Source organism: Boleophthalmus pectinirostris, unplaced genomic scaffold (genome assembly GCF_026225935.1).
Source record: "Boleophthalmus pectinirostris isolate CB_2022bp ecotype Guang Dong unplaced genomic scaffold, ASM2622593v1 HiC_scaffold_3, whole genome shotgun sequence".
Taxonomy (NCBI): Eukaryota; Metazoa; Chordata; class Actinopteri; order Gobiiformes; family Gobiidae; genus Boleophthalmus; species Boleophthalmus pectinirostris.
In genome coordinates this window covers 36816707-36833121 of record NW_026571299.1, presented here as the reverse complement: position 1 = coordinate 36833121, position 16415 = coordinate 36816707, and the positions used below count along the sequence as shown (strand labels likewise).

General features: G+C 37.3%; 2 protein-coding genes across 2 annotated transcripts; one reads left to right on the top strand and one right to left on the bottom strand.

Annotated features, from left to right (window-relative positions):
* Positions 1-312: 312 nt before the first annotated feature.
* Positions 313-5380, bottom strand: ilrun (inflammation and lipid regulator with UBA-like and NBR1-like domains). The gene is made up of 5 exons (XM_020940353.2): positions 5089-5380; positions 4149-4303; positions 3170-3367; positions 2646-2935; positions 313-2531 (listed from the first exon to the last, which is right to left on the bottom strand). The coding sequence occupies exons 1-5, from the start codon at positions 5244-5246 to the stop codon at positions 2496-2498; spliced, it is 837 nt and encodes a 278-aa protein (XP_020796012.1). The 5' UTR covers positions 5247-5380; the 3' UTR covers positions 313-2495.
* Positions 5381-5551: 171 nt separating this feature from the next.
* On the top strand, positions 5552-8014 carry snrpc (small nuclear ribonucleoprotein polypeptide C). Its single transcript, XM_020940856.2, has 6 exons — positions 5552-5847; positions 6357-6399; positions 6513-6621; positions 6778-6837; positions 7040-7144; positions 7588-8014. The coding sequence occupies exons 1-6, from the start codon at positions 5840-5842 to the stop codon at positions 7704-7706; spliced, it is 444 nt and encodes a 147-aa protein (XP_020796515.1). The 5' UTR covers positions 5552-5839; the 3' UTR covers positions 7707-8014.
* The last annotated feature ends 8401 nt before the right edge of the window (positions 8015-16415 follow it).

The window sequence follows — 16415 nt, the reverse complement described above, 5'->3', positions numbered from 1 at the left end:
TAATCTGAGTCTTATAGTATAGATAGTAGTCAGACAGGTCTGGATGTATTTCTTTGGAAAAAAAAAGTACATCCATCACTAAACCAACACAACTATTTGTTGTCATATTTCTCAGTGGTGAAAAATGGTTTTAGTGGCATTTATCTAAACTAAATACTAGGGTATCAAAGGCATGTAAGTAGTTGAACATTACCAAAACCATTCAAACATTTTTTTTTTCATTCTTAAGTTAATCATACAAATAATTCATCATACACAAGTACAGGGAACTCTTTCTCTCTAGATAAATGTGTTATCGTAAAACAGTCAGCACACTGACAATTTCAGTTTATTTGTAACATCACAAACATTCAACCCACATAATGTACCCAGCATTGCTTATATTTTCACCTCAGGTGGCTCTTACAGTCTCACTCAAACCAGCAAACTCACTTGTGTCAAGAAAAAAAAGATTATTAAAAACACCTGACATGAATGAAGAGGCGCTGCAGAGCAGTATGCACAAAACACAATGAGCTGCCTAATAAAAATATGGAAGATATGAATAATACTTTAAAGACAACATAGAGAACGCAATTATATCCAGATGTAAAAGTTGCTAATATTGTGAACTTAAAAGTAAAAAAAATATTACAAAATGTTAGAATGCTGACATTTTATTTTCATCTTAAAACCCAATGAAATCCAACTGTGGAATTGGAAAAGCAACCACCCTGGGATCTGCAAACAGCAAGTGTTCATAATAATAAGAATAATAAAAAAACAAAACATTTACGCTGCAAAAATAGACTTTTGAACAGAGCCAATACACATTCAGCCTTTCAAGATGCTGGTATTACAATCCACCATCAGCCAAAACTCAACTCACCTGCATTGTGCAAATAGCAGTAACAGAACATCAGTGCTACTCATCCAACCTCAAACTGACAGAAATCTTATTTTACAAAGTAGTCAGCATGATGTCAAGTAAAGTTTGTGTGGGACATTTTAGCACCACCTGCTGGCTGTCATTGGGCAACTTGTATGCAGTGCACAGACACTAGGGCAATGTAGTAAGTAACCTATGAAGAATCCCTCAACAATACTTTCAGAGGTACGTGGGTCATAAAGCTTCAAAACAAAATTGTCATCCCTTTCCCAAGAAACACACATCATTTTATACAAGTTTTTAAAAAATGATACAACTCTTCACAGATGATCTAGTTTACAGGGACTCAGATGCTACAGACATCAAACTCCAAAATCAGGAATATTGTCATGTTACAATGCACTTACAACAGTCCGTCTCAGACTTTTCTGGAGGAGGGTAAGCTACCTGCTTATCTCCATGGACATGTTATTGTCTTATAAATCCCACAGTATGAAGACAAGCATGATCATACTGAGAAAACTTTTTTTTTTTAAATGCAATTTACATACCTCAATTAATGCAAGATTAAATGTAATGCTGTCATGTGGAACATTCCAGCCAAAGCAGTAACTTCTCCATGGAGACAAGCCAGTGAGCTACCATTACAATAGTTCATTTTTAAGCATAGCTACTCTAGTCAGTCGAGTGTATTGTATTTCTGCAGTTCCCCTTCAAAGGAGACAACACACATAATCATCTGTTTTTATTTAATGAGTCAAGACCTGATTTTCTATTTGTCGACAGTACCGCACACTTCAGTAATACATACTGGGGGAAACACTAGCTCAGTCCCTGATCACATCCTTAAGGCTGTTTATTTAAAACCAATAGATCAAATCAAGTTTAAGGCCTTAAAAGTTAAATACGTTTTAGTTTCCTTGTGAGACCAAATGATTTTGTGTTTAGTGGTTTAGCATTCTATGCACAGTCATGTTTTTATATTTATGTTGTAAAGCAGCACCCTTGGCTCATCTCATTCTTTTCTCCTGCCTTCTGCAAAACATGTAAAAAGTCAGGAGTAAGTGACTAGTTTGCATTTGAACAAGAGAGGAGCAAGTCTGTCACAGAAGGAAGGGTTGAATGAGGAGTTTGATGAATAATTAGTGAGTCTGTGAACAACTCAAACCAAACAAATAAATGAGTCAAGTCCTTCACCCCTTAAAATTAGCGTAATCACTGATACGCGTTTTTGATCCAAAAAGTAACTTGACTACACCAATCAATGTGAAACACACAGGATTTTGAACGCTTGGGTGGCCACAGACCAACAGGTTGATAAAATGGAGAGGGGGTTAACAAGGCGCTCCTCAAATAAGCCGGCTGGGCTCCATGTGCCTGTGAATGTTTGTAAAGGGCTTTAATGGAGCATTCACACATGCAAATCCAGGTGGGATGTTGAATTGACACTGAAGCAGACGTAATCCAACACCTCACAAGTTTGTGTTTCTGTGGAAAGGGCCATGGCTTAGGGAGAGGACTGGCGAGAGTTAATAGAAAACAACTATTCCTCCCTCTTCACTCCTGTGTGTGAGGACTCACAGGATGCAATGCTTTTTACATGGTTGAAGGGGAGGTCCTTGTGTTTCTAGCTCTGTCCAAACGGATAGGGTCCATGAATGCCCTGTAAACATACAACAATAAAGAAAAACATTTAACATGTTTGGCAAAATATTACAAAATTGCAAGTTTGATGAAGGAAAAATATTTGATGGGAAATCACACAGAAATGACACACCTGTCCAAATGTCATCACAGAAAGATTGGTTTGAAGACCATTTGACGTCCTATTTAAAGCATTATGAGACAGTCCATTTTGATCTTCTGTATGTTCCCAGGCTCCTCCAGGGTCCGTGAAACTGCTGTCAGTGGCATCATGCTTATTCTTTTGTGGTGAAGCAAAAGGGTTGAAGTCTCCTTGAACCCTGCGCTGGGGTTGGGTGTTGAATTCAGTCTCAAAGGACGATAGCTGCTGAGTCACACCAAGGAGACCACCAATTTCTACAGTGAGTATTACCCAAATGATATCTGTGAAAACATGCAGGAACAAATACATTTTAAAATAGCAGATTTGAGGTGCACTTTCTGTTGTTAATGCAAAGTTACAAACACCACAAATCAACAATCAATGTTTAAGACAATAATTAACAGACAAAGATAATAATTGTGCAAGCCTTCCAACATTTGAAATACTTTTTCAATATATTGTTTTAAGCTGACTACATTCAAATGTAATAACAATGAAAGAGGTTTGTGACTTACCACCATAAAATAATCCTGTTCCTGTACACATTCTCCACTGGCCTTGGTACATCCCAGGGGCTGTAGGACTCCTCATTTGGACACTTACATCTGTAACTTCTTGGGGGTCTAAAGACTTGACCATAACTGTGTTAACATGCCCAAATTGATCCCCACCAATGTACTTAAGGCTGACTCCAGGAGGCCAAGACTCAGCACCTACAAATAAAAACAAACTTTTAAACATCGCAAGCCCTCATTTCAGTTTAAAGACTATGGGGCTCAGTTACCAATTCATGTGCTAAACTGCGAGTATAAACTGAGATCTGAAATGTTAAATGAGAGCATTCAGTGAGTACAAAATTGTGTGTGCCCCTGCTCCTGTGGGCTACTGAACTGAAATTTTGTGTTGTGCAAATCCACATTTCTTCTTACTGAACACATTTTGAGATACTTTGGACTTAAACGCAGAATGTTAGATCATGGACATACACGCATGCCTGTGGCATCTGAGAGGTGCAGAAACAGGGAAACACATTGGGCCTGATCCAGGATGACTGGACTGGACCCCAAAGTTTTTATTTTAGGATGTGGGACAAACTCATGAAAGCTCAGTCTGATGGACAGCTGCATCCCCTGAACGCTACAGTTCAGGGGAAGACTTGTGTGAGTCAGAGTCAAAGTGACACAGGTAAAGAGTGCTTTTTTGTAGTGCTCTTTTAAAAATGTCAGATTATATGTCTGTCTTTGTGGGTAATTTTAAAGCATTTAAAAACTAACCAGCTTCATTATCATTTTTATCCTCTGCCACAGATTTTACACATGTTGGTAAAAAAATGCTCCGTTTTGCATATTCATTCACTGATAGGAGCAAAATTGCACCACATAAACTGTAAGAAATTGCTTTAGGTTTTTGCTCCACTTTTAGTGTGTTTAGCCATTTAGCACATAAGCAAATCCTTGACAAATGAGACCCTTAATTGCTTAACATGATGCTTGCCTGGGTTTTGTATCCTCCACGTCTTTGTGAAGGGTGTATCTGGTGGAACTGACTCTCCCTCTCCAATTGTCACATCTTCAACAAAGGACATGGATGGAGTAATTATGTTGGGACTTTCAAAGTCATAGTATGCACCAATGGCAGCCTGTAGATTCCTGTCAAAACAGATAATAAAAGGTTAACACATACATTATTTATGATACGGTTTCATGTTAAAACTTCATCATAATCATCATCCTTTTTTAATCAGACAGTAATTACTCCATTAGTAATATCTTAATATCATTTGTTTGTATTCACTATTCGATTTTCAGGCAATGTCTATTTATTATAGCCACCGTTGCCTTGGGGCAGACTGAATACGCTTGCCTTCCCCATTGGTAAAAAAAACCTAAAAAACTACAACAACAAAAACAAGAATAGTTGTTAAAATATCTACATAACCAATGTAAAATGTGAAGCCTGTGAATTGTAAAGAATTCCGCAATGTATTACTACATGGATGGGCTGCGTCAGCAGATGTATGTAAATAATTGTATTTTTCTCAACGAGCACGGTTTGGGGTTTAACTGGTGCTAGAGACTATTATGTAACACTGCACAAATAATCTTTGCTCACTACTAAATGCTTAAATTAGCAGGCTAGTTCCCATGTCAGACCGCGATTCTAGTTGTTAGTTAGCTGTTCCTCTTCCAGGTAAATCCCAAAAAATAGAACAAAGAAACTTTAAGTTTCACTTTGTGAATGTTAAATACCTGTCTGAATTGAAGTCTCTAAGTGCCCCTTGGCGTGCAGAAACGTTCGAAACAAGAAAGGGTTCTAACCTGGCATTTAGCAACACAGCTATCTTGAGATCACCTTATTTAAATCAGACACTTTAAGCATTCTTCTTATGCCTAGCGCCTGTACACTCAGGACCACAGGCCTGTCCCGCACTCACCAGTTGGTCATGTCCAGGAAGAAGGCGCATCCGGCGGGGTTGAGCTGGAAGCCCAGCAGCCTCTGAAACTCCGTGATCAGGACGTCCTTGTCAGTGGTGCCCATGCAGCTGAACTTCTGCATCAGCTCTGCATCCACATCCATGTCCGTGCCGTCCATGAGCGACGTTGCCCCGTAATGGAGACAATCTGACCGGGGACCTTTCAGTTTACTCCGGGGCCTGTTTCAGCCATCACAGCCATAACAACATCCACCTCCACAACAACAAGCGCCAGTGCGCATGGCACAAGCAAGGGGACGCTGTTTGACGTTACAACATCCAATCACTACAGGCAAACGACGTCAGCTGTTGCTATTTGCAGTCGCAGCTTCATTGGTTTATTTTAGTCAACGTTTATCAAGCAATTGGTTACTTAAAAACTACAAGTCTGTTCATTTTGCGACAACGTAATGTCATTATTTGTCATAATTCAAACGTTTGAACATTTCTATTTTAATTAAACTATACGGACAGTAATAGTCTGCAATTTGTCATTTATCTGTCACCCTATTTAAAAATGTGATCTATAAATTCAACAAGACAAACAAAAAAAGATCCATGTACAATCCACGGATCTACCATGGTAAGATCTAGACTAGAGACTGCTTTTTTCTCTCAGAGCGGAACTGAAGTTCAACAGATCCTATAACTTGAGGGACGCTTTTTTTGGAGACACCGGAATCGCTCACACGGACGGCAGTGGAATTCAAACATGCCCAAGTAAGTAATCCGGTTTTCGTATATTATAGTGTTTACTTTCTGGTTAAAGTGCTAGGTTATACACGAACTTTCTTGTGTTTGAATATAACTGCTTCGGACACTCTGTTTTGTGATTTAATTTGGGTGCTTTGTAGTTTACATTGGGTGCTTTGTATAGCCATGCTATGTATGCTGCTACCACAATTACTTATCGTTAGATATTCGAGATGTAGAAACACCGGGGTCTGTACGCAATCATCAAATGCATCAGAAATTTAAATTATTGTATTATGATTAAAGGAAGTGGGGGGTTTCAAGTTAGAATTGGGGGTCCTTTTCCACCCCTGGCACTACCGAGGCTGAACTGGCTAATCCTTTGTCAAAACATTCATGACAAACATACCAGGTGAGCTTCTCATTGGGGCATTGTTAGTTTTAAACGATTTAGCTAAACTATATCTGATTATAACTTGTATTGTAGTGACCTCACTCTCGCTTATAGTCTCCTGATTACTTTTTTTGTTCCGCAGGTTTTACTGTGACTACTGTGACACCTATCTAACGCATGACTCTGTGAGTTTAAGTTACTTGAGTAACTAAGTTTAAGTTACTAAAGTCTAACCACTGGTCTTGCACAATTTCTTATACTGCTTATATTCATACCTGTGTTGTTGCTTATATTCCAGCCCTCAGTAAGGAAAACTCACTGTAGTGGGCGAAAACACAAGGAAAATGTGAAGGACTATTACCAGAAGTGGATGGAGGAGCAAGCACAGAGTCTAATTGATAAAACAAGTAAGAATTTACTGATGATAATAGCTGCATTATAGACCATAAATATTGGTTCCACAAAGATAGCCCCTAGTGGCTATGTGTCATGTCTAATCTTTGAAAGCTTTTTTTTTTTATTTTAATATCACAGTGCTCATCAGCATTTCATTCTGTTTCTAGCGGCTGCATTTCAACAAGGGAAGATTCCTCCCTCACCTTTCCCTGGCGGACCTCCACCGGGTTAGTAATTTGTTTGTAATCTTAAATGATTCCACCTTCCATAAGTATTTAGATAAAAGACACTCTTTGATATGAAGCGACTGAATAATGATCAGAGTGCACAATTTCAGAATGGAAGAAATTTTATGTAGTTTGAACAACTGCCTGACCTCCTTCCCTCCTGAACAAATAAACATTTTGATTGTTGATTTTATTCAACTAGGTGGTCCTCCTCGTCCTGGCATGTTGCCAACTCCGCCAATGGGAGGTCCTCCAATGATGCCTATGATGGGGCCTCCTCCACATGGGATGATGCCTGGTGGACCTGGTAAGAAAATGTATATTTTGTATTGGGTAAATATTTGAATAATTTACTTGGAAAGACAAAAGGATTGGAATTTTTCCTGGAACAATGGTCCAGAATGATCACTTCATTAATCTCAAAGGAAATTCTTGTGCCAGTAAAGCTTTTTAAAAAATGGAAAAAAGAAAAAAAAAACAGTTTCAATTTTGTAACATGTAAAATTCACTGATTTTGAATGGAGGGATAATAAGAGGATTCCACCTTACTCATTCACAGAAAAATGCCAAATACAATTTTGTACATGTTACAGAATTTTAACTTTTTGCCTTACAAACAAGAAGGCAAAAGTGCTATTGGTATTCTCACTTATTCTCACATGCTATTTTTAATACTTGAAATGCCAGTCTGCATCTGTGGTGGCTTTGTTCTGTAAAACCACTTGTGTAACCCCTCTTGTTCCTCTGCAGGCATGAGGCCGCCAATGGGAGGGCCCATGCAGATGATGCCAGGGCCACCACACATGATGCGTCATCCTCGGCCTATGATGATGCCAGTGAGGCCTGGCATGATGCGTCCCGACAGATAAGACTGCAAGTCGTCTGTGTTTCCACCAATAGACTTACTTGAGGACATGTGGTTCTTGCATTTTAGACATTTTTCATTTTTAAAAAACCCAAAAGTTTGTTTCTGCAACTGCTTCTGCATTGTCAATTTATGTAGAAATGTGTTCCTACAAAACAAAACCACACCTTGATGTAGACCAGACTGGAGTCTTTTGTTTTCCACTGTCAGCTTCTTGACTCTTGCATTCAAAATATTTCTTTTTTTTTTTCTTTTTAAAAAATGTGTTGTAATTTGTTACATTGTGGAATAAAACCACAATTTCAAAACCCATCTTTCGTAGATACATCATTATGTAGGAGTTTTTCTTTTGTATGTGCAGTAAGGCTTAAATTGTATTATTGTTCAGCCCAATAATAACATGTAGTTCAGTTGTTCTAACACATTGAGATTTCTTTTGGGCATGACTTATGCTCTGCCAATAATAATTTATTTAGCCTAATAGTACTTATAAAGCTTGTGTCAAAGGTGTATTTTTTATTGTATGGCTGCAGAAAAATAAGTTCATGCGAGTGTGCTGATACTGGAGATACTGTTCATGTAATACTAAAACATATACAATACAAAGGAAAAGCACTGATAACTACCAAGTTTAACTGTAAAAAATACATCTGAAAGTACTTTTTTTTTCAATGTGGACACGTTCTAGTTTAGTTTTACAATTCTCTGTATCCATTCAGAAAATCCATCCATAATTTTTTTTCTTATGTTCAGAATTTATATCTACCTTACCTTGAGGTCAGACATATTTTTGTGGATGCTAAATGTTCTAAAATATGAACTTTGCCACCTGAGATTTTACTAAGTGGCGTTGATGAATTTTCAGAGCCCAAGGTGTGAATGTGACAGACTCCTGACCTTGCAAACTGCTGCTCTTTATTCCTGAGACGGCAACTTCTACACTAAAACAGATGTTGCAGTGGGGATTTGTTTTCTTATAACTTTGACCAATCCTCATTAGTCTATTCAATGAAGCATGATTAATCATTTGCAGCTGTTACATAAAGATCTGTAGCATGGTTCATTATCCCAGTTGGCATTTGTTTCTGCAATGATTAGAAGAATGAACTTTCGCTCATCTTGACCGTATAGCTATAAAGGTGCTCAGTAGATGGTGCTAGAGAGTTGTATGTTTTGCTGTGTAATTAGAAACCCACATGTACATAATGATTTCATGTGCTATGAATTGTCAAAATTCTCCTAAATAACATTTCTGGTTTATCAAATTTCTAGGTCATGAATTAAAAATGTCTAGGCTACACTATGGCGGACATTAAATTTACAAGCTGGAAGGAAAAGACATTTTTCTTCTATTGTAAAATCAGAGGTTCGTGGCCAAACAATTTGACAGCTTCCATTAAATGCTCTGTAAATATCTACTCTCCACATGAGTGAGACCAGAATAAAACCATGTTAATGCACATTTTATGCATATGTTGAGCATAGTCGGAGGCCCATGTGCCATCTGAAATCTGAACAGTCTTTATGAATATTCAATCTCACCATGAAGTGGAGCATTGCCCTGAAGGGAGTGTAGTGGAGTGGGAAAGTGTTTATGATTAGGGCTTAGGAGTTGGGGATCATGGGAAGTATTACAATGAAGCTTACACAGAGGACCAGTGCTCTAGTACATTTAAATCGTTAACAGAACATACAATTAAATTCCTTATGATTCAAGGTTTGATAAATACTGACAGAAGTGACCTCAATAGTTAGTCTCCCATTGGTACTTAATGTGACTCACCTTCTACTATTCTATTTTTCTTAGATGACGAAAACTGTCTTTAATATTAATGTTTTAGTCAGAAGATTCTGTGTAGGCTGACGCTCTACAGCTTACTTAGAAAAAAAATAAATAGATGAGCCAGTGTCCTGCCTGATAATTTCTCCTACACAAAGTATTAGGGAGATTAAGTTGGAGGCCTGAGTAGTCATTTTAAACTGGCTAATAAATACAATGTTATCCTCATGTGGGATGGCCGGACTGACAGCTTACACTCAAAGCTTCCCTGAAGTGATTTGTGGTCTTTTTTAACCGTTACCACTGGGAATTATTTACAAGGAGTTTAGGAGGTCACTCATTTGGAACCTTCTCACTGTGAATTTTCTTTGTAGATATACTCTTCAAGTTCACAAGATACAGCTAAAGATATTGGAGAAAACTTAATGATCAATGAATTAAGTGTAACATTAAAAGAAGGTTTTATATTGTTGTCAAATAGTTTCCCTAAATAGAAATGGGGATATGTTGGGTACGTTGTGTATAAGTTGCATCTATTTTTGGTGTTGTTCGGTAAAGACAATTTTACATACATTCATGATGGTGCAATTTCTTCCCCATCCTGCATTTGGCGTTTCCCCAGCCTGGGCTGAATGAGGAACACAATAATCCCTGACTGACAATTTGCTGTAGTCAATTGGCTCACAAGTGAATGGAGACCAGGATGGTGCTTAGAAATATGGTATGAAGAGGATGATTGCATGGGGGCCGCTGGGTGGGATATTGACTAAAAGAAACACAAATGCTAAAGAGCTCTGTGAAGCAAAGATTTATGTGGACTCTTTGGAAATCTGTGTCTCCCCTTTTCCTCTCTTTTGTCTACCCCAAAGTCTCTTCTGTCCTCTCCGTCTTTTTCCTCCTGCTACCAACACTACTCTGTAATTTAATCCATTTAGTCATGGCTCCAGATCAATATCCATTTTCTTTGGCCTAAGGGAGAGCCTCTCGCTTCTTGCTTGTTTCAAACTGTGGTAGCGTTGGCCAGCAGGAGCTCCCATGGGCCCGTTGGCACAAACAGATGTAGTACACTGCAGTATCTGAGAAAACAAAGTAATGTTAGATCTAATTCCACTCCAACCTGCTGCACAAAGTTAGGCTAAGGTGGCTGTCTCAACACACATCTTTGAGTTTCTTCTGGGTAGAAAAGAAAATAAGACATAACATGGGGACACAACATTCTCTTTCCATTCACAAATACGTGCTACCTTCAGGTCATTTAGGTCAGATGCTCGCTAGGCATAAGATGTAGGTGAAGTTATGGTTCTTGAGATTCATTTTATTCTAACAGTTAATTTACAGTTGCAGAATTAACTGTTATGCTTTTGTAACTGTATTCAAATTGCCAATCCAGACTGTTGATAACTTGTATCAGCTGAAGGGATAAACACTACCTTAATCATTAAATGTCCCACTTGAAGATAAAATGTATTTGGAGAGCAGTGATACAATATGTCCTGCCATGGGGCAGCTGTGCTCCCAACAGAGATTCACTGACCATCCTTCACCTACTCCACTGCCTCATGCATTGCCATGTTTTATATAAAAAAAACTAAAAAAAACATTTTAAATATAAATTTCTTAGCTTTTGCATTGAAAATATTTTGTACTTTGGTTGTGGGCCCTGCAAGTAAAAAAATATACACGCATTCTCTGCCACATTTAATGTTTAAAATTTTTTTAAAAAGCAACACATTTTTTGCTGAACAGATTTTTAAAATTATTATTAATATATGATTCAAGGCAACCATGCTGTAAAAGTTTTTATAATACAATACAAAAGTAATATTTTAGTAAATTATAATAAAAATTTGTGGCAAATCAAGGACTCCAACTGCTGTGTAACAAAAACAAATTGGATTAGTATATTTATTATTTGCCTGTATATTTAATAGACACATATATGAAAATGTATGTGCTTTGCACTGTGTAGCAAGCTCTGGGCTTCTGATAATTTTTGGAGGAAGTTTGTCAGACAGATTTTTGATTTACACCAGCTGCTTGTTTTGTTTTGTTATTTCCTTTTGATACAACAACAATATCTTTATTCTAAACCAGACCCCAGAGTTAATTCTGTTCACCCCCAAAATGAGGGATTTTGATTGCTCGATTACAATTTTTGAATTCAAATCATGATTGAAAATGACGTCCTACAGTCCACATCCTACAATCCTTAAGTGGATGTATTTGGTTGATGTGGAAGTTGCTTCAAATGTCTCACTGAACTTTATGATCAATCAAATCATGATGAATTTACTGTTACAGTTTACTCCATGTTGTAGTAGCATGACCATTTAAAATATTTGGAGAAAGGCAGAACAACACAAATGCTTAGTCAGACTTGCATTGCAGCAGTTTTATTCATGATATCCAAGATTGATTAAACTGCTTTCCAGCCTCAGCCTCAGGTATCCAACATTGTTCCATCTCAGTCAGCATTTTATGCTACCAGCTTTCTATCAGTACACATGCTTCTATTGTCTGTCAACATTTAGCCAGAACAGTGTTTTAGGACGATCAAGTCCTGCCACCTTTCATAGTAACTTGGTGATGGATTTTCAGGTTTTGTGTGCTCTTGATTACATAATCTTTGGTCTGAGCGATTTGTGTCAATGCCACACAGGTAGTGAAGTGTTCAGAGGATAATGTTAGGCCATCTGATAATATTTAATTGCATGTTAGTTTTCTATAAAATATTAAAATCTTTATATTCATACTAAGGACACTAAATGGCATCAAAGCAAAACTGTCCAGTTTTTCATTAGATTTTTGTAGAGTGCTGTCTGTCTTTTACTTCAGCAACAAGCATTAATGCCTCTAAAATGGGTCTCTCAGAGTTGAGGGCAAAGTCTATTTTTATAGAAACTAAAGTATTCTGGTTTCCAAACTCTTTGATGTTCCAAAGGTAGAAAGGCTAAAAGCTTTTGGCACTTTCTGTGTATCTAAAGATAAGGACTGATTGAGGCATAGCAACAAACTTGTGTTCTGAATTTATTTTTAAATATATTTTTATTCAACAGCGTGATTTATGCAAACTGTTCCATGTTCAAAGTCATTTTGTGATAAGTGTTTCTGTTATCCCTCCATGAAGATGAATGAACAGTTCATTGCATATAGTTAAAGTGCTTGGAAAGACACTTACTGGCTTACAGAATTCTGTTGGTGAGAATGACTCAAACATGTTTGATTGATTCATTGCTGCTTCTATGATGGCTATCATTGAGGCATACATCTCTAGTACTTTCTTGGATGTAGAGCTTGTCAAGGGCAGTTGTTATGGTGCTCTTATACTGAAAGCGACCTAGCTGTGAACCATCACTATTATCTGTAGATTAATTACCCTGCTTTCTCATCTTTTTTCCCTCTGAATTCAAATGTGTTCCTACTTTTTCTCTCCTGGTCTAGGTGGCTGATAACATGATATGACTTGTGCGTTAATAGTTTAAAAATGTTCCATAAAGGTGCACCATATACATTATCTGGTGCTTTCACCTGGAGACATGGATGCTATTGCTTTACCTGGAATGTTGGGCTTGCTTCTCTGTAGATCTGACCTATAATTTGATCTGTAGCTATTATCTGCTTGTCTTCATCAAGATACTTTAATGCAATGCTGTTGAAAATTCAAGTCAATAACAACTTGTGTAGTGCACCTTTGAATTCCATTAAAGACTGTTATCATCCACAGGCTCTTCATGGGACAACTGAGGTTTGGACAGGCCCACATGCTGTGAAGTGTACACTAAAACACCTGTCTTCTGAATTTCATTTTTACTGTATAATGACAATAAAGACTTTCTATTCTTTTCTATTCTAACAATAATTATCCTCCTCATGCCACTTTTGACAGAGCCACTTGTGGATGTCTCAAAGTGATTGTTTTGAATATCCTCTGTGCCTGTTATCTAAAATCACAATTTGGCCCTTGTCAAACTCAGAATAAGCTATAACAGTAGTGCTTATGTTATACCTGAACTATGCATGTATAATACCATTCTTTCAAACAAACAAGAACTAAAGACCAGCATTTCACAGTACACCCTGATTCAGATCTTGGTGTCATGGTAAATTTATCTGTCTTATCTTTCTCCTTATGCGGCCTCCAGCGCTTGTGGCACATGATTCTGTGCAATAAGATAAAAAAGAGGCTTCCCTTATCACACTGGACCAAATATGTGTCCTTTTACAAACATGTGGTACTAACACTGATAAGATTTTCTGAAGGTGAGTAGCAATGCTGGAGTTTTGCCTCCAGGTGAACTGTATAATGAGTGCTTTTAATGGAAACAGGAAAGATAAAACTGGAAAAATAAATATATCTATTTATACAATGCAGTTGCATTGTCTTCTCTCAAGTACAAAAAGTGAAGTTTCTTTTTTACTTTTCTCGTCATCACAGCAAGCCATCTCCCTATACAGCATGTTGTTACTGGTTTATTGATTTTGCCCCTTGTGATTCCAACCTTTCCATTTATCCATACTATTAGATCACACATTATGTAGCTGTAAGGACAATACACATTGCTGTATAGGGTTTGATAGAATGGCACTAGCAAACTCTGCATCACTTGGCATATTTCACTACAGGCAAGATCCTTTCACAACCGGGTGTTTTTTCTTTCTTCCACTAAGACAGGACCTGACTTGATTCCATGTCCAAGACATGGAGAATGTTGTGTTTGTGTAAGCTCCATTGTCTCCTTTTCTGTCCAATGTGACGGATATCCAGCCACACGCCTTCACTCAGCTGTGCACTCTTGGCCTTCCCGTCCTCACATCCACTGCAAAGGCACTATGGACGGAAAGGTAGTTCAGCAAACTCTTTGATTTACTGTGAGGGAGAACGGGGTAGTTTTTAAAATGTTAAACTGTCAAGGAGGAAATACTTTAATACTTACCAGATCCAGAGATAGCATACATCAATTTCACTGTCTAAATACACCATAAATGCACTGGACAGTTCTGAGTATGAGTTATTACTAAAAAAAAAAAATCTTATTTGATAACTTATTTCTTAACCCATCTATTTCATTTATAAATTGTTCTTGCACCCAGTGCTGGAAAAAAATCCACACAATATAAAAGAAATTCCCATTTTGGGTATGTTGCTCCCACTTTCTAAATGCACAAAGAGAATAGAAAATTACCCTTCCTTTGTATTCAATTATATGCAGTGAAATACAACAACTGATGTCCTTGCTGAGTCATAAATAATATTAATGGCTTTGAAATCACAATTTTGCTCTTCTAAAGTGCCACAAAACCATTCAGTTGTACTGTCTGAGATAGGTGTCTGGATTATGACAGTCATATTGCTTGCATTCTTTAAGGTGACTTTGGGATAATGTCTTCTTTGGATTTTAGTGGTGGGAACAAGGATATGGCAGAACATGACACGAAGGATAAATTGTGCATAATTTGTGAGGGGAGGGCGGGTTGTTTTATTGCCTTTCTCAGATTGTTTTGAAAGCGAGCCACTGTTCTGAAGGTAATACTTTCCCAGCTTGATTAACTCTATTATGTCTTTACCCAGTGGTCTCATTGTCAGTGTCTATAATAGCAGATGATCAGGTGGGAGCTGTGGGGACTATATTGTAGAAAATGATTTATTTGGCCTGCATGCTTGGGTGTAGTTTTACAACGTCTACAGTATAGTTAAAGCAGCTCTCATGGACAACTGGGCCCATTTCACCAGTAATGCAATCATATCAAAGGTCATATAAGATCAAAATAAATGAAAATAACTAAATTATAGTATACTATATAGAGTCTATCACAATAAGAAAACAATAAGAAAACCCTTAAAAGCTGTTAAAAGGGCAGATAAAAAGAAAACAAACTTGCCATGGAGCTTTATAAAACTGGTTAACTTTTCAGTCCATTGTTCATAAAAATTGCAACAAAATGTATACGTGCATTTTAGCATATTTCAGATGTATTGAGGAAAGTTATTTTTGATTTGATAATACCTTATAATAGCTACGCCCCTAATTAGCCTTCATAAAATATGAACAAAGACTTAATTCATAATGATTAAATACTTTATTAAGATGTGTGTAAAAGAGAAATTCAATTTGTCAACTGGACTAAAGTTTATTTAGGTCAAATATGTTTCACAGCTCATCTTCAGTTCTGGTCAGAATGCTGGTGGACACTGCCTTATATCTGCCTGTAGGGAGGAGCTAACTGCAATGAAACTAACACACACTTGTTTACAGTTTCTGTTTGTTAGCTAGGTCTATTGAACTGCAGTGTGAGGTCATATTAACATAATCATTCAGGACCCTGATGGGTGCTTTCACACCTCTGGACTTGACCTGGCTATCCCTATTGTTTTCTTTGTTTTGATTTAGATTTGAGGATGGAGTTGTAAAGGGAGACAGATGATGTCTGAGGCATTCATTTCTATTCAAGGATGGATTGTCTCTCCTAACAAACATTTTTAACTCCCCTCTTAAACTAATTATTTTCTCTGGCTGGCCAAGATCTGTACCTCACTATCCTTTATTAAGAATTATTCAAGTTTCATTAATACCCCAACCCTAACTCCTAAACCTTAACTCCTTAATGAAGTCTCAACTTTTCTCAATAAACAATTTTGTCCAATATGAATTAAGTCTTCATTCATGCAGGCCAATTAACATTTAGTTATTGTACTAAGTGGTACTATTACTATTATGGTACTAGTACTATTATCTGATATGACATTAGGTCAGGATAATCTAAAAAAATTTTTTTGAAATATTTAATGTTTTTCATTATCACCCACTGCTCAAGCAACATGATAAAACATCCATGTTGCCAAGAATATATTTTGCACACAACTCTGGTGTTGCTGTACATGGCATAGCTCAGTCTTGTAGTGTGCATTTCTTTGTTACAGAAGAGCGTTCATGA

Bases quoted from the DNA above. Each gene is read 5' to 3' on its own strand.
- ilrun (XM_020940353.2), bottom strand. From the start codon at position 5,246: ATGGACGGCACGGACATGGATGTGGATGCAGAGCTGATGCAGAAGTTC. The intron at 3,368-4,148 runs GCAAGCATCATG...TTTTATTTGTAG, and splicing joins GTGGAGGATACAAAACCCAG to GTGCTGAGTCTTGGCCTCCT. The intron at 2,936-3,169 runs GTAAGTCACAAA...ATGTTTTCACAG, and splicing joins AACAGGATTATTTTATGGTG to ATATCATTTGGGTAATACTC.
- snrpc (XM_020940856.2), top strand. The intron at 6,622-6,777 runs GTAAGAATTTAC...TTCTGTTTCTAG, and splicing joins GAGTCTAATTGATAAAACAA to CGGCTGCATTTCAACAAGGG. The intron at 7,145-7,587 runs GTAAGAAAATGT...GTTCCTCTGCAG, and splicing joins GATGATGCCTGGTGGACCTG to GCATGAGGCCGCCAATGGGA.